The 15,040-nt window shown below is 47.2% G+C and overlaps 1 protein-coding gene across 2 annotated transcripts in view; it reads right to left on the bottom strand.

Annotated features, from left to right (window-relative positions):
• The window catches only part of PRKCH (protein kinase C eta), a 124,122-nt gene that overhangs the window by 12,936 nt on the left and 96,146 nt on the right, over window positions 1–15,040 (bottom strand). For both annotated transcript variants that reach the window (XM_083839154.1, XM_083839153.1), the window contains exons 12-13: window positions 7,049–7,187; window positions 6,041–6,229 (exon numbers count right to left, since the gene is read on the bottom strand). In XM_083839154.1, coding sequence (XP_083695280.1) covers window positions 6,041–6,229; window positions 7,049–7,187 — 328 coding nt within the window. The remainder of the gene's footprint in view (window positions 1–6,040; window positions 6,230–7,048; window positions 7,188–15,040) is intronic.

Here is a 15,040-nt window from a genome sequence, read left to right on the forward strand (position 1 = left end):
TGGAGGGACCTAAGGCGGCCCCATACCTGCTCTTCTGGGCAGCCAAGGAATGACAAACTTCTGCAGAGAGTTTTGAGTGGCTTTTTTAATTAGCAAGACGAAAATTGGCTGAGCTGTTGTGGAATGGTCCCAATCTCTCTCTCTCCCTGAATTAAGTGACTTGCCGCCATCTGCACTGCGACATTCCTGAGCCCTTTCTTGCTCTCCAGAAAAATCCGTGTGTGCTGCCTCCTCAGAAAGGGGGATGAGCTGCCTTGCAGCACTTGGTATTGAATGCTGCTGTAGGTACTAGTTGTACACACAAGCCAAAAAAGCTAACTGAAAAGACTGAGTTTCTTGGGTTCGGTCTGTGTCATGGGCTCACAGGAATGGGAGAAGGCTTTACCTTCTAGAGCAGGACTTCTTTGACTTCTAGATCAGGCTTCAAGGCTGTCTGGAGACCATGTGGTTGGATTTAAAGTGTGGCACTTTCAACCATTCCCCCTCCTGCTGCTCCCGAGATCCACACAAGCTCCCTCCCAGCTGCTGACAAAAGCCAGGCAGGAGGTCCCAGCTCCATCCCCTTGTGCTCCAACAGCCAAACCTGAGTCCATAAAACTTGGGCCGTCAGAGCAGGACCTGGCTTCAGCTGACCCCCAGAACATCCTTATTAACCACAACTGAGTTTGAAGCCCTAACCCACAGACACTACAGCCCCTTGGTGTTAGCCTGGCAACACCAAGGGGATTTTAACCAAGTCTGCAAGAGCAAAGCATAACATGGGGTGGGTGTTTAGACTTAAGTGGTGTTGTCGGGGTTCAGATGGCGCCAGAGGAGCCGTGGGGGAAGTGAACCCAGTAACACAAAGCAGCAGAGACTTCAGAAAACCAAAGCATTTGCCTTTTGACTCAGCGTCACTTCCAGGCTATTATTCTCTAGAATAACAGATTAACTTCAGGTTTCTCTTTTGCATCCTTTTCACTGTATTGCTGACATCATTTCTTCTCTGAAATACGGGTCATGTTTGTTCTCTCAGTGGAGCTCCCTAACCTTTCAATCCCTCCTCCTCCTTCTAACACAGTTACGCTCTTCGCACTAATCCTCCAGCATCTGTACCACCCTGTGCTGTTCCACCTGCACTGCCTGGGACTGCAGGCTGCTAAAACCACAGCCAATTTCCTCTGCACCTTCCTCTTCTCTTGCCTGGTATTTATTTTTCATATGAAAGCCACTCAGAAGGGGAATCACCATTTTTGCCTAGTCTTAACTCTGAGAGAGTCTTCTCCAAAACGCTTGTGTTTAGCCAGCTGGAGGGTGAACAGGCATTCATCTAATTCGTGTCCCCAAAATATCCAGCCACATGCACGGCTGCACTTTTTGAAGGAGCATTTCAGCTAGACCAGAAGTGCTTCGGAGCTCACGTTATGAGTGGAGGTTGGCACACAAATGCCAAGAGACAACCTCAGCCTCACTAGGCTCAGCTGCACCAGGAGTTCAGAAATCCAGGGTCTGAAGGCAGAGCCAGGTTAACACCTCCCCAGGGAGATGCTGCTTCCTAAGCCCCTGCTGTCACCTGGCCCTGAGAATGAAAACATCCAAGGTGTAACTCCTCATCCAAATCTCCAAGCCTTTGGGCCAACCGTTCAGCTGATCAGTCCATGGAGTGACTCAATAGACCTGGCTCTTCTCTCCTCACCTGACAGCAGACTTGGAAAGGAAAAGCCCTGCAGCTTTCCCTGAGAGTTTCCTTCCCATTACACCACTGGCTTTTGAGCCCTGATTCTCCTTACGTCTCTTCATTCTTCCCTCCAACCAAGCCCGACTGTTACAAAGACAGTGTGACTGGATTGTGTTTGAAAGTCATACACGAAGCAAGAGAAACCTGTGCCAAAATACAACGCACCCTGCTTCTGGGAAACAAGAGGACTGTATTTCATTTTACGACTCAGCTTAATCCCAAAGCCTCCAGCTGCCTGGAAAGCCACCCTCTTTGCTCAAGCACTTTTTGCTAGTGACAATTCACAAATTCAGAAAATCAACACACCAGAACAAAGCAAACTCCGGCTGCTCTCTCACCATAAAAGATATGGCGCAGCAATCTCTGCTCTCAGAAAGTCTCTGCTTGCTCAGGAAGTTTCTCTTTCACAGCCTCTTCATCCTCAGGCACTGGTGATTACTCAGCTGATAGCAGAGAGTATTTGAAAGAATTATTTGAAAGAAAGCAAAAATTACTTTCCGGTTGAGATGAAATGGTCTGAATCCATTCAGCAGTAATTTTCCTTTTTTGCATTTTTTTCCTCCCACAAGCAAATCCATTCCCAGTTAGACTTGCTCACACAAGAAGCAGGAGAGCTCAGTTTGAGCCCGCTCTGCCTGACTTGAACCATCATCATTCCACCGATTCCCCAGTGACACACGCCAGCGGTGTAGGGTATATGAGTGGGATTTCCTTCTTTCCTTCTCTGGGAGCATCGACTCCAGCAAAATCCTGCTGATTTACACCGATTTAGCTCTGCCCTACTTCCAGAACTTGAGGGAAAATACCAAGGACAAAAAAATAAAAAGGGAAATAGGTAAAATTTTCTTCTAGAGCACAAATGTTTCTGCTTTGAATTCTAAACAAGGTCCAAGGGCACTGAGTTTGTTTTTGTTTTCCTCGGTAGCGGTGCTCAAAGCCACATCAGGAACACCCACCCATCTAAATGAGGTCCTACGGACGTATCTTGGTGATTATCAGGAAACTGCGAAGACGAACAGGATGCAATCTTCAGAAATCAGATGATTTCTCATGGGGGGAAATCGGTGACACACAGTGATGGTAAACGAAAGCAAAACAAAATAACAGCATCCATGAACCATGTCCTAAAAACTATTATCCTTGTTTATAATGAACCTCTTCGTGAAGACAAACTGATCAAGTGCTTTCTGAACCTAGCTATGTGCACTTGTAGAGAATCTCTTAGCACCTACACCTAATCGCCTCTTCCTGGCTGGGGAATTTGATTTCAGTTTCCGAGCTTTGCGTCACTCAAGTGCTAAGTGAATTCTCACTACTCCTGTTCAAGGTTAGAGGCCAGAACTTTTAGTGAGGGGATGATCCAATTATTGAGGCTATTAAGGCCTCGGTCTGCAATATGAGAGACCCCAGGTTTAATTCCCTGGTCTTCCATAGATTTCCCATGCCGTGTAATTACTTATAATCATTTTTATCACTGCAGCAGTTGAGTGCCCTGATTTTCCAGAGCTCTTAATATCGTGGGCTAGAAAGCACTGTCACAGCTGTAAATCAGGGAGTTTGAGTTCACTTTCTGTTGAGATAAACCCAGTAGTGACTATTAGTGTGAACAAAGATGCTCACACAGCAATGATGTTATATTTACTAAAAATAACATTAACATCAGAAGTAATGATAAGCAAATCTACTTATTTAGCAGCTAGAAAACCTAGTATCTTCTGTGAAAATAGCTACAAGGGAACAAAATGGGTTCCCCACTCTGTGTTACACTGACTACTAAAAATACTGTCCTACTGACATACTATCGGTACACTGCAAATATAGTACACAGCAGCGATTGCATTTGTTACCATTCAAAAGAAATTAAAGCATGTATTTTTTTTTCTTTTCAATCTAGAGCCCAGAAAATCTCATGACAGGACGCTTCCTTCATGTTAAAGTCAACGTGCTCTGATGCTTCTGAAACACCATGAGAACGAGGAGGAATTAGGGAGCTCTTCTAGCTAGCAGGTCTGAGCCCAAAAGCAGCCACTGAGACATTGCAGAAATTCCGGCTGCAGTGACCTACCACCAGTGCTATAAAACATGACACAAAATTCACCTCCAGGTAGCAGCCACCCAGGGAACGGAAACACTGAAGAACTGAAGGTGCAGTAAAAATTTCAATTCCCTCCTCCCATCAGTTAACCACAAGGCTCCTGGTTAATGCTCCAAATTTCATCCTTCTCCCTGGAGTTACAGTCATCTCCTGAAAGTGCAGTGCTTCTCCTGAGCCACACGTGAATTTCAAAGAGGCAGTTTTGCTTTCATTTGGGTTTCACCAGCAACCTGTGATACAGCTGACAAGCAGAGCGGCAGGAGAGACCTTTTGCAGGTAAGTACCCAGCGGTAGCTACGTTAATTTTGCAGTTTTTGAGACGCTCAGTCAATCTCTATTTAAATCCTTGGCTCCCTCTTTCTCCAGTGCCACTCCTCATGCTGTTGTTTGCTAATCCCAGAAGAGATCTGCTGTTGAAAGTTTGGGTCTGAATATGGGTTAGAGCAGCTTTGTGTGAATGAAGTTTGTGCTGGCTGCTTCTACGAGGTTCCAATCAGAAAGAGGAAAATAAGCATTTCTTCATTAAGAGGCTAAAATGCAAATCTTATTTTAATATACCCTGAAATTCCTGATATGATGAGCATCTATCTGGCCCCATTCTACCACTTTTATACAAGACACCTGCCACAAATCTACTCTACTATTACCGATTATTGCAGAAAAGGAATCGACTCACATATTCAAGAGTACCAATTCAATGACAGAAAAGGCAATGAGTCAGAACTTCATTTTTTTTATTTTAAACTGTTGTAGATCATTTCCATAGACCAAGAGGGCCTTCAGCATGACAAGCGATACCTCCTGAGCACATCCTGAGATTTCAGAACAGAACCCTTTGCCTCCTCAGGAACTGGACTTTACGCTCAGTTGATTTCTGTCAAGTTTATGAGATGCATTTTCAGCTGCAGCATGTAATTGCCGATTTACTATCTGACAGAAAGCTTTCAGGAGAAATCTTCCAACTTCTGGCTACTAGATTAAAGATCTGACAAAACCAAACTCTCATCTCTTTTAAATGGTCCTGTAAATCATTCATTATCCCATTTCTTTGAGTCAGTTCTCCACATGTTATTATGAATTGCTATCTTATCCAACTATTTCTCTGGCCCTCTATTAACACAAAATTTAGTGGTATTAAGACTTAAATGGATGTATATTCACAGTGCTTAAAAGTATTAGGTGATGTGATCATCAGCAGGAAGTAGTCAGTAGCTGAACAGCCAACTCAGGTCCCCTGGCTCCTTGGTTAACACCCTTATCATTGAATCACCTTTTGATTCATGACAAAGCCAGGGAGTTCCCGTACGCTAGGCAGTGTTTGTACATGCACAGCCTGAAATCTTAGAAAGTTTCATTCCCGTGTCACAGGCAAAGATACGAGGCACAAGATAAGAGAGAGACTGGGAAAATTCAGGAATACATGCTAGGACTACAACAAGGACTAGGTGTAGCCAGCAACAGCTCTTCTCAAACTGGTTGCTGTACAGACCCCTTTTTTCCCCCCAAACACACAAAAATCAGAAATCTTTGCATGCAGGTAGACAGCAGTCCAACAAAGGATTTTCAGGAAGACTTTACTTCATTGACACTCTGGTCACATGGGAATCATAAAACTGCAGAATCACAGGATGGTTTGGGTTGAAATGGACCTTAAAGACCATCTAGTTCCAGCTCCCTGCCATGGGCAGGGACCCCTCCCACCAGCCCAGGCTGCCCAAAGCCCCATCCAGCCTGGCCTTGGGCACTGCCAGGGATGGGGCAGCCACAGCTGCTCTGGGCAGCCTGCGCCAGGGCCTCACCTCCCTCCTTGCGTAGAATTTCTTCCTTGTATCTAACCTAAACCCAGCCTTTTGTTGTTTAAAACCATTACCCCTTGTCCTGTCGTACAGCCACTGCTGGTAATACCGTGTATACCTGCTCCTTCTGTTCTGGAAGATGACCATATGCTGTAAATCATTAAGCCAGCAAGGGAATGCCCAGAGAAGCAGACATGCACACACTGCCTGCCAAGTTGGCTGCTGAACCATATAAAGGACATAACTGTGCAAACACACTGAAGTGTGGCAGGATTTTTTTTTTCAGTTTATCCTTCATTCCAAGATAAGAAAGGGTCAGGGTCAGGGAAACCGCAATTTCTGAGCTCCCATCCCCCAACCCTGTTTTCTTTTGCTAGATTTAGGCTGAAGAAAGCCAGGAGAGGATGCAGACAAGCGGCCGAGGGAACTCACCGCTTTGAGGATTGCCACTGCGTCCTGCTGGAGCCACGTCGGGTAGACAACTTCATCGTTCAGAATGGCCTCGAAGAGGTCGTCCTCGTTCTCCGCCTCGAAGGGCGCGTGGCCGCACAGCATCTCGTACAGCAGCACACCCATGGCCCACCAGTCAACATCGGGGCCATACAGCATCTCTTGCAGAATCTGGAAAAGGGATGGGAATGAAATAGCACCCCTGGAGCTTCTTAAACTGAGCAGGGGAAGAAAATGGGTTTGGAAACATCAGTGCTGAAGATCTTGCTAAGAGCTAGCAAGCCTGGCTGGATGTCCAGGAACATTTATGTGACCTCAACCTGGGAACCCCCTGATCTACGCTAAAGTACAACAGATCCATTAAGCAAGGGCCGAATTAACTTGGCTGCTCACTGGGTCATCTTGGAAACAATGTCTTCAAAATTAGGCTAGGTTTTATCAGGAGCAAAAGGGGCTTTTCGGCTATCCTGCTGAGCCTCAGAAGTGGAGGAGCAGCCATGTGCATGGGCTGACACTGCTTTTTCCCTGCCCCAGGAAGGAAAAGTGTACATGGCTCCAACAGCAACACTTTCAGCTGGGGAGGGGAAGGAGCCTGACTGTGCAAGAAGGCACAAATGCCAACCACAGACAAAAATCATCTGTCAGCATCTGGAGGACAGCTGTTTCTTAAAGAGGTGTTTATTAATTTTGTTGTGAGGTTGGTGAACGACAGGGAAGGGGAGCAGGTAGAAAACAGAACTGGGAAATGAGGGAGAATTCAATCTCCTTTCAAATCAAACTGGGACAGTATCTGTGTGTGTCTATTTCTTAATTTTTTTTACAGCTGTGGCTCCACTTTTTACCTCACCTTTCCTTAAGAAAAATATACGCTTATCTTGGTGCCTAGAAAACTTTGCACCCAGCAGACAAATAAGGTGTAGCTAAAGACTCCAGAGAGCACACTAGTTGCTCAAAACCAAGTTTGCTTAGCCAAAGAAAGCTTCCCTATACCTCAGGAGCAATGTAGTCTGGTGTACCGCAGAAGGTGGCTGTGGTGATGCCATCGTGAATGCCCTCTTTGCACATTCCAAAATCTGCCAGCTTGCAGTGCCCCTCGTAGTCCAGCAGCACGTTGTCCAGCTTCAAGTCCCTGCAACGAGAATCATTCACCGAGTTGCTACGTGCTTGGAGCGGCCCCAGCACAACTGGAGGCAGCGTCCCAGGCCTCACAAGCTTAACCTGTAAACTGGACAAGCCTCATCATCATAAAAAAATAAACAGAAGTCATGCAGGAGGGGTTTTCTTTTGCCTCATCTCTTACAAAAGGGAGGGAGGAACAAACATCATTCTGCCGAACGGCATTTAAGATGGGCAGGTACTATACGAGTTCGCCCACATGGCTTTCCAAACGCACCACAAGCCCGACTGGCAGAGCTCCTGCTCACTCAGCTCAGGGACTCACTCACTGGAGCAGAGGTTGCCAGAGCTGTCAAATTGCGTAAGGATGCTCTGATGCAGCAAAACGCGCCGCACACGACACGCTCCAGCTCGGCAAAGCGCTGTGCCGGTGGGGAGCAGATCCTCGCTTCTCCCACGGTGTAGGGTTTAAGTCCCGGACTTCCCTTTGTTGGGGTAGACCTGACTGATAAATCCCACCTGGCATTTTGTCCAAGCTGGGAGGGAAAGAAAGTCCCTGCCAACACAGTGCCACGTGGGCAGGGTGAAGTTTAAGGCTTTACATCCCGTGCTGGCTGAAAGTCTTCCCACGTGTACTGATCCCAGCCAGACCGTGCTAACGAAGAACCAATCTTCCCCCGTGGTGCTTGTTGGGGTCAGTGCCTCCTCGTTTCATACCTGCTTCCTGTCATGAGAGTCCCGCAGCCAAATGCCATAGCAAACAAGCCACGGAAAAGCATGTTTTCCAATACCTCACCTGCAACAGCCTGCAAGCACCTAATCAAAAGCAGGCTGCCAAAATGACAGAGCCCTCACAAAGCTTATCAGGGAGACTGCCTCAGGGATCAGCCTGCAGTTCCAAGCGCTGTCAGGACCATTACCAGAGAGCTCAGGGTCATCTGCAGACTTAGGCAATGCCTTCCTAAAAATACATACTGGCTCTTGGCACCTCCGCTTTTCAGCTGTCAGACGAGCTCTAGGCACTGTCACAGATGGAGGAAAGCAGCTACGATGGGAGTGCAAATAGGTCACATTTCTGGGTTTTGTGTATTTCATTTTTTTATTTTATTTTTTACAGGTTTGGAGAAAACTGCACCAGTGGGGGCCAGAAAGGCATCTTGCTGGCTGAGCATACCTGAACACAAATTTATGCTGCTTCTCGCACGAGATACACTTGAACATCTCTGTCACAGAATGAATTTCCAGGTCACAGCTCTTCCACAGAAGCTATCTTAGGTATGGCTAAACTTTGCCCAAGAGCTTTGCAGTCCTCACAGCAGTTCTGCAGCAGGGAAATGTTACCACCATTTTGCTGAGATGGAGGACGGGCTCATAGGCTTAGACAAAACAACTTTCAAAGGCATTTGGATGACCAGATAGAAATAGAAAAGTAAATACATCTGAGGGGGCCTTTATGAAATCAGGGCCCCTTTATGAAATCCATGTTAGAACTTGATCCATTTTGTCCTCTGGTTGGACATCCATTTCCCTGGAAAGTGGGAGCAATGGAGAAGGTGGTAACATAGGTGGCATCTCCATACCGACATGAAAACCTGGGGAGAGCTGAAATCTGAATCCAGCCTGATCCTGCTCATCCTCTGTCTATGATCCTGAAGTGGCAATCAGGTGGTTGACTGTTCTGTCTTGCATTAGCATTTCTACAGCCCACACCACCACCAGAAGCCTCTCTGGAGCTTGAGACAAGCTCTCTTGCAACTTCACTGTTACAGTGGAAAGATCAGTGCCACATTGTGCTAGACAATTAAAGCCACATCCTGCCCTAAGGAGATAAGAAAAAAGTATTATTAGCTTCTTTTGAATGGATAGAAAAGTGGGGGTTGGAGGTTAAGAATTTGCCCATGTTCACCAGAGCCAGGACTGAACACCAGCTTCCTGAATTCCAGCTCAGGATCTTAATCGTAAGATCACACAACATCCTCTCTCTCCAGCTTTTAACACAGCACAGATGCCAGTAAAAACCCCTCTGGAAGGATGCTGCCTATCCCAGAAGGCTGGCTAACTGGTGGCCAGCGAAATTTGGAGGTCTAGGACAGTGCCCACACTTGTCTTACGCTGCAGTGTTTGCTCTGGGTGGGATGCCCAGCAGAAGATACTTATTTTTCCCCTTCTCAGAATTAAAAATGGCTGTTAAGCTGTGTGGGCAAAGGCTTGTCTTGTTAAGGATTCGGTGAGCACAATGAGAGGTATTGTACATGCTCGTCCATGACAGTATGCCTTCAACAGCGGTTCACAGTCAAAGCTCCTGTTGCTCTTCCTTGTGGTTACTGGCAGAGCAGGGAAGCCCTCCGAGCATAAAGGCAGGCCTTGTTTCCAGGAATCTGCAGTGATGTGGTTAAAACGCGCAGTTTATTCTTGGCTTGCTTTTAAATGCACAGCAAGCGCCTTTTCAGTGCTGGGCAGGTCTGACTTCTGGGGGAGGGTGCACCTAAACATGTGACTGGAAGGGGAATTTTGGTGAACTTGCTTGGAGATCCCCCTTCCAAACTTTCCCCCCACTCCCCAGAACACCCGCCATGTCCTGGCGTGCTTTGGGAACACCTCAAAATACGCCTTCAGTACGTCTGAGCCAGCAGAAACGCAGTCACGTACCTGCACTGAATAAGCAGGTTGCTGTCCCGCACACGGAGCCTGAGGAGCAGAGGCAAGGTGCTGCGGCAACACGGGGCCTGCTCTGCGGACCAGATTCCTGAATGCTCTGCCACTTGGCAGCTTCTGCCCCGCAGGACGTGCTGCAGGAAGCCTGCAGTCCCTGCCGGCTCTGTAACGCACTGCCCTCATTACACAGGAGCTTCTGCAGGTGCACGAGTGCTCAGCGCTTGCTGCATCCTCCCAGAGAAGCTCTGTGGATGTAATTGCCATTAAATTTCAACTGTCTGCCTCTCGCTGAGCTAGTAGAGTTTTAACCACACGAGGCAAACCCCCAGCCCTTTGGCCGCTCCGCGTTGCATGTTAAATCCATTAAGAACGCCTGTTGTCTCCTCCTGCAGTTGGGCTATTGGCTTCTCCCGGCTTCTTTCCAGAAACGTGAAACCTAAACCTTGCATTTTCTATTTTCACATAAGCGGTAACAAGCCACTGATCTCCTCTCACTTGCTCACGCTACGTGTGTTTCACTTCAGAAGAGGACCTCCCACGACCAAAGTCGCCTTGCCGGGCCCACAGAAGAAGGCCCCACAGGTCCCGTTGGCACAGGCCTCGTGGGCCAGCATGGCAGCAGGCAGCTCCCTCCGGCTACCCCAGGCCCAGCCTAAAGCTTTCTCTGGGAGAGCTCACACACGGCGTGCAGCATTTGCACCGAGCAATTCCAGCAGTCAGACGCTCGGTGCTCGCTGCTTTACGTTGACGGGGCTCCCCGTGTGTCCCACCACGTGAGCCAGGCCCGTCACATGAGAGGAAAAACACTGACAGGTTTCGAAGATTTACAAGGAGCTCTTCATTTGAGCAGCAAGGATTCCGGGAAGCTGATGAAACTGGAAACCATCCAGCTCACAAAGCCCAGATCTACCTCATTTCCTTAATACTTGCATTTTCCATTCAATATTTTTAGCAGCTCGATGAAGCAATAACAGCAGAAAGGTTTTCTGAGGGCTGCATTTCTAAGGTCCTGATGAGACTCTGCCTTAAGCCTGTTGCTGGCAAACTTCCCTTGGAAAACAGACTTCATCCCAACTCAGAAAGGCAGCTTTGTCCTTGCACGCAGTTACGGCACATCGGCTTAACGGCATCGTTTTATTCTAGACCCAGAAGAAATGACAAAACGAGCTGCCTAAGCGTCACTTGCTGGAAGAGGTGTTCTTTATACGTCTGCCACTCGAGTCTGACATCCGTAAAAAAGTGAAATTACAATTGCAGATGATCCAGTCCTTTCTGAAGTACGTCAAATATGATTCCCCTTCACCAGAGAGTTTTGCCAGTTAATAGGTGTTATACAAGTACCTGCCACTTGCTCTGCTCAAACCACCTCACTTATGACATAGAAATATATTTTAAAGGATGAGGCTTTGTATTTTTTTCCCCTCTTTTGGCTTCACCACCCTGTTTTACCATGTAGTAAGGATCTTTTCTGCAGGAGTGGGGGCAGCAGAAAATGGCTTCCAGTTTGAACTGCTCATGTCAAGGTTCTTCTAGGTTTGGTAATCCCAAAGCCCAGATTAAAGCTTGTAAAAGCTCGGTGATCCCATCTCAAGGCAAATACTTTAGTCACAAAAGATGCAGATACAGAGAAGCAGCAGCTAGCCACAAATGTAGCTGCAACTAATATAACGGTTTAGTCAAATGTGAAAATATGCATACATACTTATATTGTACATATACAATTAAAATAAAATACCCAAACCTGGAATTAGCCAAATGATTTAGTTTTGGCATTTCTGAATGCGAACATTTTGATTATTTATTCTTCAGCATGCAAGGTCATTTAGATAGCCCTTTGGAAACACCTTCAGAGTGAGCAAAAGTGCATTCAAACCCCTTTTGCAAGCAGGGAGTAGATTTTGATTTTTCTCCATCTCTTCTGTTGAAGTCATTTTACTTTGTAGAAATACTGAAATCTCCATCGTGGTGGAGAAAAACGTGTTTCTACTGCCTGCTCTGGAAGCCAGAGCAATACACGTTTCCAGCTCCTGCTGCTCCAGTGAAATTGTAATTATTTTCTGTAAAATGAAACAACTTCAGCAGAGGAGAATGAAAGACATTTAGCTCGCAGAATAGCACAGTTGTTAAGATACTTAACTAAGAGGAAGAATTCTCAAGACGGAGGCCCTGCTCCAAATGCTGTGGACAACACACTTAAACCAACACTTCCATTGCACGAGGGGAGCAGGAGGAGGTCTCTAAACAACCATGAGAAGCTAACAGCGTTCTAATTCTCCTTTGCATACAAACATAACACTAAAAATGTAATATTTTATTTTACTTGAAACCAGCATTCTCTTGGAAAAAAAATATTTTTAATAAGTCCTAACAACTATTTTGGGCCCAACCGAAACAACTTTCTTCCTTTCTTCCCTCTTTTCTATTCTTCCTTCCTTCCTTCCCACTCTAAATTTTGGGGGCTCAACAGCCAAACTCAAAGAAAATAATTGTTTCACAATGCCATTTCCACTGGTTTCGGAATAGGAATCTAAGGCTGGGAAGGGAATTAAGGAATTTTGGAAATTAATTTCCAATCTCATGTGTCTTAGGTTTTAGAGAACTTGCTGATGCTTAAAATTTCCTTCACAGAAGATGGTTCACATCTCCCACATTCTTCTAATAACAACCAGGCATTATTTATTTTTAGGATCAAGTTAATTTCCATAACCAGAAATTCATATATATAACCAGAAATTCATTAAGGAAGCCAATTTCCTAAGCACTGGTATAGCTGAGTGTCAGCAGGTAGTAGAAAATACTGGCTAAAGATACTTGCAATATATTCTACCAGAGCTAAGACATAAAAACCCAGTCTGAGCTGCTGATATTTGTTTAGCTGCTGCCACATCTGTAGGGTAGGGAGAAATATGAAATCACAAATGAAAAACCAGGTTACCAGCCTTTGAAAAAGGAAGCCACAAAGCAGAGATCAGAAAAAGATCAAGCTGCACCGAACTTGGGATGACAGCTTGAAAGCCTGAGGTTTGTTGCTGAAAAAAAAGGAAGAGCTTTTGCTCCCTTTCAGCCTTGGAGGCTTGTTCCAGTTCAGCTCCTGTGGTTCTTTAAAGGGGAAAATCACCGTAACTCCAAGAAGCTCACTGTGCTTACAGAGAGCCCAGAACCGAAAGAAGACCTGAAGGTACCACGCTGTGCCGTTGTACAACATCTAACCAGAGTGCAGCCATGGGGCTGACATGCCGGTACAGTAAGCCTTACTTTATGCACCCACAGCTTCACAACACAGTCCCTAGACCCCTGGGGGATTCAATCCTGATCTCTCCCAGCCTCAGCTTTACAATTAAATGAGGAAGAGGATGGCGGAGCTGCATGCTTCATCCGTCCAGGTACTGCATGGGGTAAACCAAAATACAGCTCAGGGATTGCAAAATGTAAATTCAACTTCTAGTTTTCTTAAAAAAAAAATGTTCTTGTGGCTACAGAAAATGTTCCATTTGGTTTCCAACCAACTTCTGAGTTGCAGTGGCAAACTCTTTCAGACTGCCGGTGTGCACACAGACAGGCTGACCACAGCAGGCGTACCGCAACTTGCAGTGCGATGTCATGGGACAGCAATGAAGGGAAGATCTCTCCCGGTATATTTAAATAAATTCATAATTACCAGAAAGTAGGAATGAAACAGAGCAAGGTGCCCTTCTCCGCTGTCCTAACAACCAGAAGTTATTTTCAAAAGCTGACCACACTCAGCCGTTTAGTGGCCTTAAATATAGCCACAGCGGCTCCAAACTGAACTTCTGCATTTCTCGGGAACAAAGTAAAAGCAGAAATATGACATAATGACACAAGAGTAACATTCAGACCCAGTGTAAGCGGTACAAGTGTGTGAACCTCTGAAAATTATCACTCCCTGCTAGGCCACGTAACAGCTAACAGCCGCTTGTCCTTGTTGGCTGCTTTGTGCAGCCAGGAGGGAGCAGAGGCCCACGGGGAAGGTCGATCCCATAAACATCGCAGCACCTGAGCACTTCTCCAGCCAGGGGCCCGGCCCCATTCCTGGGGATTTTACACCCTCAGCCCACCACGACGCTTCCACCAACCCCAAGGAACACTGCAGAGGGGGAATGCAGCAGAGCACATCAGAGCCCCGTGCCCTTTCTCTGCCTCACCTAACCCACCTACCCTGGCACACAGCACAAACACCTTTTGAAACGCTCTGCCCTGCGCATCGGGAGAAACGCGTGATGGATTACAGCCACCCGGCCTCCGCAGCAGGCTCCACCTCTCTCGCAGACACCAGGCTGGCACACGGTGATGCAACACGCACTCCTGTCGGGGTCAGACACAAAGCCAGGACGTGTGAGCGACCTCTTAAAACTGAAGCCAAAGCACAACCAAGGGCCATTCTGGAGGGCAAGGTGGGTGTTTGAACTCAGGCAGGACAAGGAGATCCTCATGGCCCCCTGTATCTGTGCCCACCTGCATGTCCAAAGGCACTCTGTATCAGCCTTATGCACTCCCCAGGAGAAGACCGATTAAGCTTTAAAACGCATTCTTGCTCAGCCGCTTGGGCTTCAGCCTAAACCCTGATTGGCAAGCACCTGCATCCAGGAGCTCTATTATTATGTTTTAATCTCAAAGTCAAGCAGCCCTCCAAGCGTAAGGACAAGTTCCTGCAAGCCACCTGCCCAGGTTAGGGCAGCGCCATTTGGGGTTTGGCGGAGACGGGCTGGGACCGGCGCTCCAGGCTCCCTCTCTGCCTGACCCCTTCCTGCTGGCGGGGTCCCTCCGCGAGCCGCTTCCCGTGGCCGGTCCCTTCCCGGGCTGCTGCTCGTGCCCAAGGGGCTGGCTTCTCTTAGGGCAGAGCAGCTGGCACAGCTCGGGATCCAGGGCCTCTCCGATGGTTTGAAACATCAGCAGTCCCACCTCCCCTCCCTCCGGGCACTTCAGCAAAGTGTCTGTGGAAGCTAACACAATTACTGACATGATTTCATTGCTATTGAGATGAACGGGCGTGATTCATCCTCCAGTTAAATTAGAGTGGTAGGCTAAAGCTACAGGCACAGACTACAAAAAGCCTCGGCGCACCACAATGTGTAACCACAAAGCTCCCATCACGTTGGTGGGTCTGAACCCGAGGGGCACAGATCCAGGGGGACCCCACAGGTGCCGTGAGTCCCTCCAGGGTCGGGCACACCTCTGGGAGCTTCCCCTTTA

This window comes from Anser anser, assembly GCF_964211835.1.
Source record: "Anser anser genome assembly, chromosome: 5".
NCBI classification, from domain to species: Eukaryota; Metazoa; Chordata; class Aves; order Anseriformes; family Anatidae; genus Anser; species Anser anser.